Raw genomic sequence first — 18629 nt, 5'->3', positions numbered from 1 at the left:
GGGTGACATTGAGATGGACCTTGACAGGCCTGAGAAGTGGGACCATCTCATGAGGTTCTCAAGATGCTCCACATGGCCGAATACAATTTCTGGCACTAGAGCTGTGACAATTCCTAGGCTGGGGGATGAAGGGCTTGGGAATGGCCCTGATGGAAAGGACTGTAAGGTGCTAGAACATTAATCATTGGATTACTGCATCTGCAGCCCAGAAAGCCAACTGTATCCTGGGCTGCATCAAAAGAATTTGGCCAGCAAGTCAAAGGAATGGTTCTGATCCTTTATTTCCCACTACATCATGAGATGCTTACTGGAATACCATGCCCTGCTCTGAGGTCTACAGTGCAAGAAAGACATTAACCTGCTACAGCAGGTTTAAAGAAGGCCCACAAAAATTATCCAAGAGGGCTGGAACAAATTTCCTAAGAAAAAAAGACAAAGTTGGGTTTGTTTAGTCTGTAGGCTCCAAGAAGACCTTACTTTGATATTTATATACAAAGTGGGTCTGTAAGAAAATTTTTACCAGGACCTGTACCTAGAGAACAAGGCTGTGGCTTTACACTGAAAGGTGATAAGTTTACACTGGACACAATGACAACATTTTCATGTTGTGTGTGGTGAGACAATGGATGCCCCATCCCTGGAAGTGTTCAAAGTCAGGGTTGGATGGGATCTTGGGCAACCTGTCTTGTGGAAGGTGTTTCTGTCCCCATGGCAGAGGGGTTTAGTTTGATCTTTAAACATTTCTTCCAATCTAAACCTTTCTATCATAGGTAAACAGATTTATTTATGAAATACCAAATGTGTGCTGCTTACTGCTCCATTTCCCAATTTTGCTTTGGCAGCAGCTGTCATGTTTCTTTCTTAATGCTTCTACATGTTTCTTTTTCCTTGATAATATCACCACACAAAGTGTGTTAATAGTCCCCACAAGACACTTCCTTCTGACCTATTTCAACCCTCATCTTCAGTACCACTACAGCAATTTACAAAACTAAGGTCTGAGTTTGCTTTCTTTTTCTGACTGTACACAGCTGGGAAGAATGGCTGATACACCTGGCAGCTGAGATAACATTCACAGACAACTCAACAAGCTGGAAAAATGGACTCCAGGGAATCTCATGACATTCAACAAGGGCAAGTGCAATATCCTACACCAGGAGGAACAATACCATAAACTCATATATATTGGGATCCACACAGCTAGAAAGCAGTTTTGCAGAAAAGGTCCTTCCATACCACACTGTGCATGCGCCAGCAGCAATGTTCCCTTGTGGAAAAGCAGACGAATGGCATCTTGGGCTGCATTAGACAACGTATTGCTAGCAGGTCTAGGGAGGGAATCCTTCTTCTCTACTTATCACTGTGGGAACTACAGCTGGATTACTACACCCTGTTCTGAGTTTCTCCTTACAAGAGACATGAACAAAACAGAGAGCATCCAACAATATGTCTAGAGATGGCTAAATAGTCCCAGGTCTCTCAGTCCCTCTTCATATGACATACCCCAGTCCCTTACCTTTATAGTCCATCGCTCATTTTTGACCGAGCTCTTGCACAAGCTACCCAGGGAGCTTTGAAGTTTCCATCTTTGAACATACTCAAAAGATGCATGGACATGGTCCTGCATAACTGGCCCTAGGTGGTCCTGTTTCAGCAGGAGCAAGTAGATCAGATGACCTCCAGTGGCTTCTTCCAACCTTAACAGTTTTATGATTTGCTGACTGCAGAATCACAGAATGCCTGAGGCTTCAAGGGACCACAGGGGAACATCTGGTCCAACTTCTCTGCTTAACCCAGCTCATCTTAGAGCACATGGCACAGGATTGTGTCCATGAAGTTCTTGATTATCTCCAATGAGGGAGATGGCAAAACCTCACTGAACAATCTATTCCAGCACTAGATCACCCACAAAGTAAAGAAGTCCTTCCTCATATTCAAATGGAACCTCCTGTTCATTAGTCTGTGACAGTGGCCTCTTGCCCTATTGCTCGGCACCACCAAGCAGAGCCTGGATCCATCCTCTGATATCCTCTCTTCAGATGCTGATAGCCAATGATGAGGACTTCATCATCACCTCAGTCATCTCTGTTTGAGGCTGAACAGGCCCAAGTATGTAAGCCTTTCTTCATAAGTGAGATGCTCCAGTTCCTTAATCATCTTTGTAGCCCCCCTGCTAGTGACAGGCCTGCCACTAGACCACATGCCAATTCTTACTGTTTAAACAAGTTTTAGAAAAGTGAGTCAGGTACCACTATAATTTCTTAATTTTATAACTACTCCCTTTGAAATGTTTCTTTATTTTGGTCAATTTGGTTTCCTTGCTTCCTTATCTTTTAAATCCTCTATTCTGACAGGAAGAAAGCCACACTCTATGACAGTAAACAAACTCTAAAGTGCCCACCAAGCATGTCTAGCTAATGAGCCAAGGATGTGGGTTTGTAGAAGCTGTTTGAAAACGATCCTTATGTGAACAAGCCACAGTGCCTAATGTGGGAAGAGAAAGAGAATGTCCCTTCAGAAATAAAGAATAGTGTCTTCAGCAAGTCTCTTCCATCTATAAACCACATGAAATGTCACTGTACTACAGAAATTTAAGTCCATAAAAGGACAACATTGACAAAAGCTATTCAAAGTCGTATATTTCACACATACAGAATTTGTGTGGCAGTGGCATGATTATTTAACGACCCAACTGTCTCATGGGAAAAATCCTGTTCCTTTTTCATGCTTTATTAAAGGAGATGTATAGGTTAGTGTCTTGGGGTCTTCACACTGATTTTCCAATCCCACAAAAAAAGCAAAGGAAACCCCCCAACTTTACTGGGAAGAAAATTTATGTCAGAAAGCAAATATCCAAGTCAGAAAGAAGATGTAAGTTAACTCAAGTTTGTTAAATTTCCAAACAGAAAGCTCTTCAAACTTTTTCCCATTTCCTGTTTTCACTTTTTCAGACAACACAAACCACACTAATAAGTATAAATTGCACAACATTTTTAAGCAGTAAAGGGTTGCATAAATTTCTTCTCATAAAACAGAAAACTGATACTATACTGGGATAAAGGCGGCTTGCCACACACATTCCCCAAACATTCCCTTTTTTTACAAATTAATTTCCGCTCTAAGGTAACTGAAATAAGACAGAACAGCTGTAGTTCAGTGCTCCACTGTAAGTACAATAAGCTCTTTTGTCACTTTAACTATTAAAATAAAGAAATAAGATACAGAAGGTCCAGCACCATGCTCAAAGTAATCCATGAACTACTTCAAAACAACACGAATCCCAACTGGAAGCCTGTACCCCAAGGTCCAAAATTACTCCACTATTGTTTAACTTGCTTATCAGTGACTCTGACAAAGTGACAGATGCCTCCTCAGCAGGTCCCTGATGACATAGAGCTGGAGCAGTGGCCATACGCCAGAGTGCAGCCCTTTACAAGGGCCTCAAAAAGGTAGAGAGATGGGCAGAGAGGAACCTTCTGAAATTCAACAAGGGCATATACAGGGTTCTGCACTGGGAAGGAATCACCCCAAGCACCAATACAGGCTGAGGCTGATCTGTGGAGCAGATCAGAATGCAGCTCTGTGGAGAAGAACCTGGGGGTCCTGATGGACAACAAGCTGTCCACGAGCCAGCGGCGTGTCCTGGTGACCAAGAATGGTGCCCTGGGATGTGTTAGGAAAAGAGGTGCCAGCAGGCAAGAGAAGTGATCTGGCCCCTCTACTCAGCCCTAGTGAAGCCTTCACCTGGTGAAGTTATCAAGATGATTAGGGAAATGGAACACCTCTCGTAAGAGGAAAGGCTGAGAGAGCTGGGCCTGTTCAGCCTCAAGAAGAGATGACAGATGGGTTCTCATCAGTCTCTGTCAGTATCTGATAGGAGGCTGTCAGTGGATGGATCCAGGCTCTGCTCAGGGGTGCTGAGCAACAGGACAAAAAGCAATGGGCACAAACTGATGCACATGAAGCTCCACTGGAACACAAAGAACTTCTTTACTGTGCAGGTGACTGAGCAGTGCACACAGGTTGCCAAGAAATGTTTTGGAGTCTCCCTCAAGGGAGATATTCAAGAGCCATCTGGACACAGTACTGTGCCATGTGCTCTGGGATGACCTGGCTTGAGTAGGAAGGCTGGACCAGATGCCCCCCTGTGGTTCCTTCCAACCTTACCCATTTGTTGATTCTGATTCTATATATATGTATTCTTTGACTTGCATTCATTTTCTACTTTTATGAGAAATTTTGAATTTTTTCAACACAAAGAGAAAAAAAAACTCTCCCAACACCAGAAAGGCTTGGGTTGCTTTTAATTACATGGCCAGTACCAGTACATACACAGTACTTTTGCTGAATCACAGGACCCCACTCTTAAATTTTAATCATATAGTTAGTTTTATACCTATGGAACTAAGAAACAGGTCTTCAAGGTTTCCCAATGTAATTTAAAAAGCATTTAAAAATTAATATTCAAGGGTAATTTATTAATCATTGATTAGTTTCCACACTACCACTATATATCGCAAGGTAGAAAAGACCTTTAGTAAAAGTCTGAGCAGCAACTCTTATCTTCTCTGGGCCTTCCTGTCTTACTGTTAACAGCTCAGTTTCACTACCTTTCCTCCTGGCATCTTCAAGGGCAAGCCCAGGCACCAGAATTAGAAAGATAAGAGATAATATACTTCAGATCACTTTTGTTAACAGTAAATGACAGGTGTGGGTGGTCCCACCCAAATAATTTGCCACCACACCCACTGAATAAGCCCATCTGCTGTTTTTCCACTAAAGTGACCAGCATTTAACTATTTATCAAATTTTTAGCAATAATTCTTAAATGGCAGGATTTCCCATCATCATAGAGGGAATAATCATATAGCACTGCCAGCAGGACTGGCATTTTCATCAGAGCAGCCTCTCTAGGCTGTGGAGCCTCTGTGGATCATCCCACTGTACACAGGCAGAGCCCTGCAGCGAGGATGCAGGGCACCGCCAGCAGATGGAATTCTTCCAGTTCACTGACATCTTCTCCCCAAGGTGCATTAACACTCTCTTACCATAGCTGCACCCACACAAAAGCTTTTGCTGATAGAAAAGGGTTTTCTTCCTTCCTCTGTGCTTTACGCAATGCAAGTCAGCCTAAAACTCTGTAGGTTGTACCACATGCAGACCCACTGAAGCATGAGTAGAGTAACACAAGCACTCCACAAACTAAAGAAGCCCTTTTGCTTGTCTAACTTTTTATGTATGTACAGGCAAACCATACTTTATATGACATATACATAATATTTTACATCTTAATATATCAGTAATATATCATTATGTACAACTTTTACTATATATTACATGTACTGTTCTGTGTATGTTACATATATATTTAGTATTTATACTTCTATGTAAAAATACAGATCTTCACTGTGTTTATATGTATAAAAAATGTGTATTCCAGGGCTCATTTAAGAACAATTTCTGTCTCAAACACTGCATAGCAAAAAAAATACCAAATAGAACTAAATCAAATGACCATGTTTTTAAGGGTCTTTGTATTAATTATGTTATTTACCTTGTTTTTAACTTAGATAAAGTCTTTTTGGCTTTTTTTTTTTCATTTCCTAAGCTAAATTCTGAAGAAATAAGGGATAAACAGCAAAGCTGAAAGGAGCTAGGAGAAAAGAACTGCCACAACGGAAGAGCCAGACAAGCCTTTGTAAAAAACAGATGCCACAGGACATGAAGGGTAGAGTCAGAGTCACCACAGAAAAAATGATCCTTACTTGGGAAAACATGTCTCCACCAAAGGACTTCCCAGACTCTAAAAGGAAGTAACGAATTCAGAACCACAGTCTAAAGGTGGCAGAAAATTACCTTAAAATCCCTTGGTCCAGAAAGACAAAACGTTTTCTGAAACCATTCATGTTCCTCCATCACTGTCATTGTAAGTCAGTTCAAGAGCAAAGCTTTTCTTTAATTTTAGACAAGTACATATTGCCTTCTCTGAAGGCTCAGATGCAAGCCTGAAGTCTCTAGAATGAAGCTGTCAGCACACACTGCTTCTGCTCTGCAGAAACTGCCAGCCCATTTCATTTCTGCGGCAATCATAAATTCCTGCTATTACTCACCTTCTAACCTTAAATCTAGTATTTGCCTTTTTAGCTACTGTTAGCATACCACCGCCATCCAACAACACTTCAAAAGCATGCTCCTACTGCACAGTTGCCAAAAACAACTAGTTCAAGCATGCACCAATTTGGAAATGACTTACAGATATTACTCTAGAGAGTTTTATTACTGACACATGATTATCTTAAAGAGTATTTATTTTCCTTCCAAGCTCTTTTAGTCTCCAGAAATTTAACTCTTGCTGAACATGACAGAAATTAAGTAGCAAGGCTTTCTGTAGATTAAAATCCAGAAGTTAAATAGAGAATTAGAAATTATACTCACTATCTCAGCTACAATTAACTACAAAAACATTTCAGAGACACCAACAAATGAAAAATATGACAGTCATAAGAAAATCAGTGCACCAATCTTTATTTAGTGTTCCAAGCCAAGACCAGAAGCTTGTATGTTTTTTCTACATAACATAACTTCAACACACCAAACAATTACTTCTGAACATGCACTTAAACACTTTGGCCAATTCTTGCTTTTACTTTCTCACTACTACTGCTTATAAGTACTTAATCTGAAGAGCCAGCTAGCCAACGCCTTTATAAATAGTATGAGATACTGTTTCAGGTAGTTGAGTATTATTTTCAGGCAATTAACTGTTATACAAGATAGCGACCTTGGTAGTTCAGCAAGTACTCTGAAACATTTAAAAATAATGCAGTTACTAGCTAGCAGAAATTCTGCAATTGAAACAAACTCTCATGCACATTGAAGAGTTACTGTGGAAAAATACTGCAGAAAACTGTGGAAAAAACACATCTTTGTTCTGCCTTTACTATTTCCTAAAGTTATCCTAACTGCCTATGCTAGCCTCTCTCTATGCAAGAGTAAGGCAAGCAAGCTTCTTGTCTAGTCCTCCCACAGTCCCTATCTCTGTCCTGCTCTTCTTTCATGAAAAACACAGAAAGCAGGTTGCTGTTTTCTTGTAGAATTCCAGTGTTTAATATTTTCTTACTTGTAAATATTAAACATTGTGTCCCCCTATTCTTCCTCCACCTGCATATTCCTCTGCACCCTCCTACACTCAAGAGACCCCATTATTGACACAGGCACCTAGTTAGAGGTATATTTTGCCTGGGCAGACCACATCACTCCCATCCATGCAGTGGCATTTAGTTCACCTCAGTTTATCAGTGTTTTCTTCTCAAAATCTGTATGGTTCATTCTTTGCACCACTTTTACTGCAAAGCAGGCCAACCTGCAGCTCTACATTGTTCACCATACTAACTCCCAACAACTTCCTCTACTCCTACTCATGCTGGGATGGGACAGCTCCATGAACATAATCATCCACCATCCTTACTCACCTGACTTCTCTACATTTCTTTCTCCTCACCCGCAGTCCAAGCTGAATTTTTCTTTTGTCTACACCAACCAATACAGCTCTCCCACCAACTCCTTCCTCCTCCCAACACATCATATTTCCAACTACTTTCCAGACAAGTACTGAAGGTTACACCACATCTCACCCTGATGACTCTTCGTCTACTCCAATTCCTCCATATATCTCACTAAGTATGAAAGCAAAACAGACATTTGTGAAAGAGAAATATTATGTACATCTCTTCATTTTGTCTTCTTTTACTTAATAACTTCATTTTTATGACTATTATCCACTTTAACACTATTTTCAAAGTAGGTAAGCTATTCTGCTTATACACTTGAATCAAGAGGTGAGTTGAATCACTTTCTAGAGGAAGTAATACTTTCCTCTAGGATTAAATAACTTACCCTCTGTGCCAATTACATATATGAATACACACGCGTACTGTTCCAACTATGTTCTGCAAATTCTTGCTTTCACCTTCACTATTCCAGCATTTGTATTCAACTTCAGCCACTTGTATTTCACCAAAACCACTTTTTTTAAACCAGTCTAAACCGAATCATTTGGATCCAAGTACACAAAATGAATCAACTCTTCAATATCAAACCCTTCTATCTAACCCTCCCTGAAACCACGTTCCAATGAGACTTTTTTTTTTACTATTATCACACACACATTTTGCCAAAGTTATTTCACCTCTGCTGAAAAGCAGACCAGTTCTGAGATCTACAGCATTCAAAGTGTACACACTATATCCCCAACACCAACTCAGTAATAAGGAATCTAGCAAGAGGCATCAACTCACATTTGGTACCTCAGATGTTAACTCATAAGAATCTGCCTTCTCTCTGCACTCACATTTGCATCTGCATATCTTCAGGTTTTAGCACTAGTTAACAATATTTTTGTTCAACTGTCATACTTACACTCCTTCCCTGAAAGCTCTTAGGCTTCACAAATTTGGAACTGCATACTCAATCTTACCTTTGACTTATAGGTTAGATACTAGATAATTGATGAGAGCCACCTGAAGTTCTTTTGTTTTTCTTTTTGGGCAAGATCCAAGGTGAAGCTTTTTCCATCCATCCCACATGAAGTTTTGCAAGACAAGGGAGGTCTGGCCTGCACCTCAATTCCATTTGACTTTTGGATGCAATTTTGCCCTCTCCATAATGACTGAGAATACCTTCTTCTGCAGAAAAATTTCTCATTAAGACACTACCTTCCTTATTTAGATACTACCTTCCTCTATATTGCTATTCCAAGATTCGTCATTTCCCATCAGTCCACAGAGACTGGGTGTGTGGTGGTGGGGTGTTAAGAGGAAACCAAGTTTGATTAACACTGCTCTTTCATATTTTACACACCTTCTTCCAGACTTTCTCTTTTGAGTAGGTCAAGCTACCAATACATATCAATACCACTTCCATATTTTTCTCCGAGCTTAGTGGCACTAACAGTAAAAATCTGACCATTATTTGGGGACTGGTATTTTGAAAACACTCACTATCATGCTGACAAGTACCTTCCTCCCTTGCTATCTACTTTAAACTGGTAAACTAAGTTGGGAGCCTTTGTATTCTAAAAGTGACTACCATGTATCCTAGGATAAAACTAAGGTTTCTATGTGTTCTAAAACATGAAGAATAACCCAGGATGTTGCTACACAATAGAGCTCCTATTGCCAGAGTTCAGTAATTTGGACTTGCAGTTACAGAGTTTATGTCAAAAGTGAGGAGTGTGTCTTGTGCTCACTAGATCTCATATTATTTAATTTAAAAGAACTAGGCAATTTCCCCTCCCTCAGCACATAATGCAGATCATGCCTGAGAAGGATCTCAAGTAATGCTACAGCTGCTTAGCTCTTCCCTTCTACTAAATTCCGCATTCATTTCTGCTCTAGTCTGTATTTCTATTTTATAATGAAACATACAGCCTAGTTATTTATAGGTTTTCTAAGGATTAACTACACACTCATAAGAATAAACCCTCAAGAGGTTAACCTCATCCTCTTAAGCTTCACACACTACAATCCCAGAGATAGCTGGCAACCACAGCCAAGAGAGAAAAAATAATCCCACATCTTGCTAATCCTTTAGCCAATCACCTCATGCAACAGTGGAGAGGCCTCTTGGAGGCCAACAACTCAATCTCAGGAGAACTGTCAGTCAAAAAGATACATATTTCACTAAATCATTAGCAACCCACCTCAACAGGAAAAAGAAGTCAAACCTGGCTTCTCAATCGTACGCTGAAATCATGCATCAAAAATACAGTGCTGGAGAAAGTTTCCTGTTTGTATTTCTCATTCAGATATTTGCATATTCTACTTATAAAACTAATTTATTGATTGGAAAGTAAATCTAATCTTCCACTGTTCAAACCTAGACATACCGATTTAACTGTCACTTATACTCCCTAACATGAACCTATTCTTTTCTAGACATATCTCAAGAAAACAACCCCACAAAAAAAAAAATAAAACATAAAAAACCAACAAGCAAATAATGAAACAAAACACAAAAAAACCCAAACCACCCACAAAAAAGCCAAAACAAGCCTTCAAGTTACACCATAATAGTCTACCTAATTCTTTCATACCATGATCTAGATTCCTCCTTAACTGCAGAAGTGGACACTGCCTGAGCTCCAGCAAGGCCAAGGAGATAATAAGGGCACTTAACCTTTTAGTTAGGGTTTCTGCTTTGTTCATTATTTATCTATCAAAACTGCTACTTCATCCTAGTCTATTATAATAAATATTAAATGGTGCTATTAAAAAAAAAAAAATTGAAAAGAGATTGTTTAGCCACACTGCTAACCCATGGCTGATAGTAAAAGGCTTCAAGAACACGTAGGATGAATCTAAGGCCAGGAGTAAGACTGTTAATAATCAAATATCATTCAGGGTTTTCTCCTGAAGTAAGAATTTTTAATCAACAGAGAGGATTAGCATTGCTTGCAAGCTCACTGAGTCCAACTATATTATTTTCTTTTTAACAAGTGTCAATTTATTCATTCTGTTTTGAACATGTTTAATATACACCTATTCCAAAGCCTGGCTTTTGATTTTGTAGTCAAATTCTCTGAAAAATCCCGGTCCTGTGAGACTATAAATCCCTATCCTCATAGTCTGTCCTCAATTAGGCTTCCCTGTTTTCAACTGGAAATAAAAAGTATAAAATAAATATAGTTCAAAATAATTTTGTATTTCAAAACATTTTTCCCAGTAATTTAAAAGCCTTTCTTCTCTTCCAGAATTCACACATTGCACTGGAGTAACATGAATATCTCTAACTAAAGGAAGCCAATTGGGAAACTCTTGAATCATCTGGTTTCAGGAAACAATGGCCTTTAAGGACGGAAAGGAAGAAGGGGGGAAAAAGACAAATCCTGGCAAAAATACCGTATTTTCTCAAGAGAAACCAGGCAAGTTAGCACCAGCTAGCAAAATGAAATTTCCCTCCTAGCCTCAAGAATTATCATACACATGCATTTTAGGTAGTGTGACACCAGAAGCCCCCCAACTGCATCTTCTACTGTTAAAGATTGGTCCAGCCTATTTGAATCCTGAAAAGAAGTTTGATGACCTTTCATGCTCATAATAGGTGTCTAAACCGTTAAATTACTATATTTTTTCTTATCTTGAAAGCCACTGCACTTTAGCAGCATGGCCCTTCCATTGTTCTTTACACTAAGTTGGGCCCCTGAATAATACTGACAGCTGCTATCAAACTACGCCGTGCTCACCCTCCGTGCAGCTGCCGCTTGTAGGAACAGACAGGCATCTGATGTGTCCTCCCCTCTGGGGAGAGGGCTTGACACCCTGAGTGCTCAGTGAGGGGAGCAAAGGTACAGTGAACTGTCAGCCGGATTTTATGCTATTCAGATTTTCCAGGACATACACCATCCCTTTCAAACAAAACCAAGCATATGTCAAAGCATGAAACTTCCTGTGTGGCACAAGGTAACTACTGATTAATAAGACTGTAAAAGATCACTGGGATATACATCTAATTTTGACACTATGTAAATGCGTGCATCTACATGGTCAAACAAATTTTGTGCCCAATGTGTTAATTTCCTCACTCACAGTTCTGGATTGGTATGGCATCATTCAGGAGTCTTTCATAAGACACAGGAAAGTATTTCTTCAGGTAAATCTTAGATGATTATAAAACAAAAACGTTAGAGCCTACTATTCATGCTTCCAAAGAGCTTCCCTCCCTGCTCCCCCAAAAATCCCAAAGTTCTTAATTGCATATGGTACTTGTAGATCCTATGGCTTTTAAGACTGTATTGTGTAGACATTAAAAACAAGTACATTACATGCTTGAGATAGCAAAATTTAGTTTGTCTAAGCAGCACTATTTTAAGGCAAGAAAGAATCTTTTAAATATGTTTTAATATGTTTACTTTTACTGCATATACTCTTCTTTAAAACTAGTTCATAATGAAGGGTTTTCCATTCCATTTTCATCCTTAAGAAGCAATTTGTTTTAAAAAATGTAAGAAAGTATGGCACTCTAATCTTTGCTAATCAAATACCACAAATGTACATGTGGTATTTCAAAGATCAAATCAGGTATTCATAAACTAATTCATTACACAAGTAAAGCAAAGAGGAGATTCTGACAAATACAGATGTAATTGTGTGGGTTTCTAAGATGTGATTAGCAAATCAACTAAGTAACAGTCAAAATTTGATACGAAGGAAAAACAGCACAGATTTGAAGGGGGGGTATGTTTATGCAAAGCTAATCTGTCAAGTGTAATAAAGCAGCTTGAATAAAATTTAAGCTGAAAATCCACTGAAGCTCCCCATTTCAGGGAGGAAAAGCTATTAAAAGGAAATGAAGGTCACCCTCCCAGTTTATTTCACCTAATTGACTGCCAATAGCTTACCACAGGCAAACCGACTGCAGATCTGCAATTGAGAAACTGATGAAAGGAGCATTTTCAAGCTGAGGCTCATTCTTTTAATCCTCCCTCTCTCCTATTTTTTTTTTTCCATCTCCAGTTGGGATGTAATTTTAAGCACAGATGGATTAACTGGTTCCATTGTCTGTAGACGTCATTGGACTATGGCACTGTTAATCCGTACAGCAGCATGTCTAATTATCATTACAAAGTGTCTGAGGGAACTATAAAGACCAGCAGGGCATCTTCTCACAAGCAATTAACATAAATTGATAAATGAGTAATTTGAATCCACTCAAGGCGCTCACATAAGAATAAAATCAGAAAGGACAGGTTCTTGTTTCAGCTACTTCTTTCACTTAGTCAGAAGGGCAGAAAACATGAGAAATATTCTAGACTTAGTGGCAGGGGAAATGAACTCATACAGTGGAAGGAATGTATGGTTCAAAAAGTTCATTAATACAAAGCAAATGACTTGTGATTGACAACCAGTCACAAGCAAGTAGTATTAACTTTTTTAGCATATTTAAAAGCACATTCTTGGTGAAAGGCTATTAGAACACAGTGTCAGACAATTAATACTACTTCAAGAGCAAGTGAAGTTTCTATTCAGTAGCTTGCTAATTTAAAATTCATGAAAGATTCACAAGAAAGGAAAAGAAAGAAGAATGAATAGTTGTATAAGCTCCAAGAACTCAAGTATCACAAAAAGCATGAGGTAAAAGTATCTAGCTCAACTGACATAAAATACCCATAAATAAACAAGCAACTCTCCTAAAACTATATTTCTTGCAGGAAAAGTTTTGTTACATGCAGCACCACTGGCCAAAATTATATTCTGACAAAGTAAACTACTATCTTTATCTCTGCTAAAATCTGTGTGAAGCAAAAACACTTCAGCAACACTGGGCATCAAAACAGTGCTAGATATCAAAACATTAAGTTTATTTTAAAATTAGCAAAGCAGTAAGATATGAAAGCAAGTTATACACACTGTAGGAGGTAGACCTGGAAGGCCACGTACCCCGATGATGGCATTCAATTCAGCCATGGTCACTTGTTTGGCACGTTCTACAGCTTGGGCCACTTGTTGCTGATGCTGTTGAAAGAAGAAAGGGTAAAAAGAGGAATTTGTGTTAAGGTATTACCACACCATATCAAACCAGGATCACAAATACTTGAATAACCCGTTTGTCTGCAGAAGCCCACACTACCCATTGCAAGACATCTCATGCAGGTAAAAAGGCAACAGCGCCCTTGTTTTCACCTGTTCAAAAGGAAAGAAGAGACCTGAAGGCAGCCAGCTTATCTCTTCCCCTAGGTCCCTTCATTATTAGTTGTGTGGCAAATGAATAATCAATTTTTAATTGAACTTACATGACAATGTCCACTTTACATTAGTTTCAATTTTAATATTTATAGACTCTGTGCCCCCATAGCAAAACCAACTGAAATTTCAAATAAGGAAAACTGACCACTGAAATCAATAATTTTAAACACTCTTTGTACAAATGTAGAGTTTGAAAATAACAAGCTTCAAAATGTAACAGCAGCTCCCCACAACATGCTAAAAATCAGTCGTTCAGACTATGTAGGTCTACAAACTTTAATAGTGTTTTGCATATGAGCCAAACACTCACTTTTGATATAAATTATGTAGAGAACATAAGCATGCTTATTTCACTAGATCTACACTTGACAACTGAATAGCTAATAAACAATCACCATTATTAGAAACAAAAGTATTTTTTGTATTGCTACTATTTTACAGACTCCGACTCTTCTCAGGCAATGAATGAGGCTGAGCCATTGTCACTAGTTTGAACTCAAATTTGTAAGATCAAATTAGCAGGGGGTTTGCACACTTCAGCTATAACAGATGCTCCTTACACTTGTGTATTGTGATAAAATTAACATCTTAAAACTAGCTAATTTGCAAACAGAAAAACAACATAATCACAATTTAATAGCTGAACAGTTTTACTTACTTCCTGAGACAAAAATGGGATGACTTGTGCACAAATTGTATTCAATCTCTTCGCGATTTCTGTCTAAAGAGTAGAAGTATTTTGATTAAAAACTGCATTTTAGGGGGTTTGACATATTAACTAGTATACAGGCTTATATTAACTTTAGACAGTGAAGAAAGTAACAAAATATTACCCATTTTTCATACTACTGCAAATATAAATACTTAATATACAAGCCCAGTAGTGGAAAGAGATTTTGTTAGCTACTCTAGGACATCTGCCATGTCTAAAGCACCTAATCTGTACACACATTTAGGCACAAATCTGGTCCTTATATGTATATAGTTCATTAATAAGCAGAGCATTTTTGAAATCCATTAACTCCAAGAAAAAGCCTTTTAAAAGGTAGATTTATTATTACTCAAATTACAAGCAGTGTAACATGAAGGTAGCAGGAGTAGAAGAAAAATGCGACTTTCATGATCAATTTTATCTGCCTATTAGAAGGCAAAATGATAGAAATGTACCATCGGGAATACAAAAGAAACACTAAAACAGAAGTGACAAAGAATGGAGACAAAAAGTACAGACTCCTAAAATCCATATTGAAAGAGAATTAAAATAATGCAAACAAGAAAAAAAAAACATCAGAAAATGTGATAGTCTATAACAGCAAATTTGTGAAATCATGAACAACAGGAGAACAAGGTTAGGAGCCAGTAAAGAACAGAACAATCCTTCAGGGAAATCAACAAAGATTACAGCAGGACAAAGAGTTTGAGTCCCACTTTACAACAGTTTTATATATCTTGTACTTCTGTATCTCCGATTTTGTCATGTCAAACCTGGATTCCTGGTGGAGTAAAGGGATCTTTTTCTCTCATTACTCAGTGTTATCTGTGTTTACAGCCTTTCAGAACCATACATCTGCCCATAATTCAGAACCCCTATTATAATTAACCCTCAAGTCAACTATACAATTTCCTCAGTGTTCCTTAAAAACAGCAATTTTAGTTGCTGTAGCGCAGTCGAACATAACCAGAATCAGCACCTAGACAAGAACATAGCTTATGTAAAAGACACTGAACAGCTCCTATCCATCTCTGTCATACAATCAAGCCATAAAGATATTTCTTGGTTAGTTGGGGTTTTTTTAATGTTTCAAGACAGAAGAAACAAGCAGTCAATACTGTAAATCATTAGGCCTTTTATGAAATGACACGTATTAAATCTGAGCAAAGATAAACTCACTTAAGTCAGACTAAAATTGTTAACTCTCTGCCAGGCCTTTTCCTGAACCTTCCTACAATTCTGATTTTATTTAAGAAGACATTGTGGTATGTTGATCTTTATACATCAGTTACATAATAATTGGGATACAAAAATCAACCCTCTAGTTTTATGTCTCAGGAGACAGGTGATTTGGGATCTAAGCATAATTAACAAGCTTTAACACCTTCTTCCAAATGTATGACAGACACGGGAAAATATATGATGGCATCTAGAACTGTAAAACACCTCATCTCTCTTGACATGAAGCCCTCCACCTGACCGAAGCCTGGTATTTGACACACCCAAAACTATAGTTTTGCAGAAGCTTCCAAAGAAGTTATGGGATCATTTCTTCCTAGGATTAAAAGGGCAATGAAGTGGCAGTTGCTTTACAGGAAATCTTTGCCCCCTGCAACAAGGTGAACATATCTCTATTCTCAACTGAAACATCTATTATTTCACAGAGTACCACAGTGGTCTTTTCCATTCTGTCTGGGCCACAACCATAAAACATCTATAATTCTATGTTTGGCTTTTAGTACTTGTACTACATACATAATAGCAAAGTCAATACTTCGAAGTTACCAGCTTAACTATTACTGCTTAGGCATAACTATTACCAAATCTGTTTGTATTTTTCTGTTAAAGGGAAAAAAACCCAAACACATGTACTAATGAGCATTTTTCCACATACCTAGTATATCTCCCCAGAAAGCAGGGTACATCAGCTGTGGAAAGGTAGTCTGTTGCATAGCAATCTGTTTGGATGATGTTTAGCTAAGATGTTTAGGATCCAATGACTTAATTGCCCTAGACCAGTGGGATTAACTTTGTTTTTTTAGGCAGGAATAAATACAAACCATAGCAGGTGACAAGAGGGGATAGAGAAAGAATAAAATAAACTCACTCAGTGTCTACTGCAAAGTTCTTTGGCATGTATGGGCTACACAAAAGTCTCCCTATTATGAGTTAAAATGCTTATTGTTGCTATAAGGAAACAAAATGCAATCCTATTTTTAGCAGAGCCTGTAAAACATGCAAGTTGTATTATTGGATTTTTCTGCCCCAAATCCAAATATCTGAGGTACACTGTAATAACAAAGCATACATGCCATCAAAAAGTATGATAAAAATACAGTATCATGTGCATCAGGTTATAATTGCCTTCCAATGAAGGTCAGTTAGATATTTATTTTCTAAAAGTGAGGGCATAATCAACTTTCCCCCTTTCCACACCAATCTTCTGTTACTGTCTCAGTATTATCACACCTGATTTAATGTCAGAACAGAAAAAAACAGTGTATTCTTCTTAGTATTAGTTTATCTTTACTAAAGCTGGGTATCATTGATGACCACATATGAACAGCAACCTTAATTCAACAGCAATGCTAGATAAACTTAAACGTACATGCCATAACGTAAGTTTATCTTGAGATTTCTTGCTGTTGTTACAAGTGCCAGTTAAGAGACATCTACACTGAAAACTGAAATTACTATTCTATTAATCATAAAAAGGTCTGCTTCCATTTAAAAGGCAATTTGTCTAAGAGAGTTTTCACACACATTTTAAGACTTAAAATTATTTATCTACTGTGCAATTTCATGCACCTCCTGTTTTCTGCCCTCTAATATTAAGTAAAAAACATTCATGCACAAACATGTTAAAAAATATTTTTGTTGTCTAGCAATTTGTCAAAGTTAAGTTTTAATGAACAATTTATGTAATTTTACTTATTGAGTTGCAAGAGGTTGTTTTCAGAACTGAGAAAAAAGGGACATTTGTTACTTTAAATGTAAATGCAACAGTTCAATAGACAATGCAAGTTTGCTTTTTAAGGTGAAATACCCTTGAGTATGCGTGTGCGCGTGCCTGTGAGTGTGTACACATTCAATCTGGAAAGCAAAACCCCTTTCCGAAAGAGTCAAGGATAGTTTCGCTAATCAAGACTAGACATCAGTAACTGGTGTCATTAAAGTAAACCCCCAGACCTGGGGCTCACAAATTTTAAAGTCTTAAAATAAAGGCACTTATCTCTTGTTTCTAGAGGCCTTCAAATATAACATAACTATTACCTAACTGCTAATCTTCAGACATATAAAGAGGTTCTAAGGATGAATAAACAAAGGAAACTTTGCAGAAAGCTGCTCAAACATAGACAAATATGACTAATTGCTCATGTTCTGTGGCTCCTTGGTAAAGCAGGCTACAGAAGCCTGCATCTCTTATGAAAGTCCTCTGAGCTCTACGGCAGCTCTTAGCAAAGCATCTGAAGTGCCCTTAATTGTTTGTGTTCTTAATGCAGAGCCTCTTGAATACATTCATTTTTAATAGAGAACTTGAGTGTGAGGCCCATCAAAGAATAACAAAACTACATCATTCACTGGTTCTTGCTGCTGTAATGACTGTCTTTTGATTTATTTGCAAATGACTAGCTAGTCAGACCCCTGACTGAAGTGCTACCCTCCTTTCTGAAGTATCATTAAAAATTAACATGAAGGAATTCAGCTGCATTTTGTAAAATTAAGTTGAGCTGATGGGGTTTTTCTCTTCACTTGTGTAATTTTTTTTGCCTCTGTTCCATTTAGTTAAGGACTTAAATGTTTTGACCTAACCATTGCCAAACTCAAGTGTTTGTACTTAAGTTTGTCTTGCACACTTGTTAAAGTGAATTCTTAACATAATGACAAAGAACAAAGCAGCCAGACTAGTTACTAAATATAACACTCATTTAAATAAGGCTTTTTACTACGGACTTATGCTGGTTTGGAGAATTGAATTCTGTTTTCCTTCTGCATTGTTAGAAAAAATATTGACCTGTTTTCCTTTACAGGGGTCTGTTCCAGATAATTTTACATTTTGAGAGCCTGTACTTTCCAAAGTGTCACGTAAAGGATCACACCTAAATTCCCATAGTTTCATGAAAAGGACAGATTTTTGCAATGAAATTAAAAGGAAGCATAATAAAAGTATTCAA

General features: G+C 38.0%; 1 protein-coding gene across 6 annotated transcripts in view; it reads right to left on the bottom strand.

The window, feature by feature from the left end:
• LOC100221996 (TLE family member 1, transcriptional corepressor) overlaps positions 1 to 18629 on the bottom strand; it is a 164362-nt gene that overhangs the window by 129384 nt on the left and 16349 nt on the right. For 4 of the 6 annotated variants that reach the window (XR_012053039.1, XR_012053040.1, XR_012053041.1 and 1 more), the window contains exons 5-6: positions 14401 to 14463; positions 13407 to 13511 (exon numbers count right to left, since the gene is read on the bottom strand). Coding sequence is in view for 3 of the 6 variants with exons in the window: in XM_072922372.1 (XP_072778473.1) it covers positions 13407 to 13511; positions 14401 to 14463 (168 nt within the window). In the remaining 3 variants the exon portion in view is untranslated. The remainder of the gene's footprint in view (positions 1 to 13406; positions 13512 to 14400; positions 14464 to 18629) is intronic. The other 2 variants (XM_002193072.7, XM_072922373.1) reach the window with 1 other exon arrangement.

The sequence above is a fragment of the Taeniopygia guttata genome, chromosome Z (assembly GCF_048771995.1).
Source record: "Taeniopygia guttata chromosome Z, bTaeGut7.mat, whole genome shotgun sequence".
NCBI classification, from domain to species: Eukaryota; Metazoa; Chordata; class Aves; order Passeriformes; family Estrildidae; genus Taeniopygia; species Taeniopygia guttata.
This window is presented reverse-complemented; position numbering and strand designations above follow the sequence as displayed.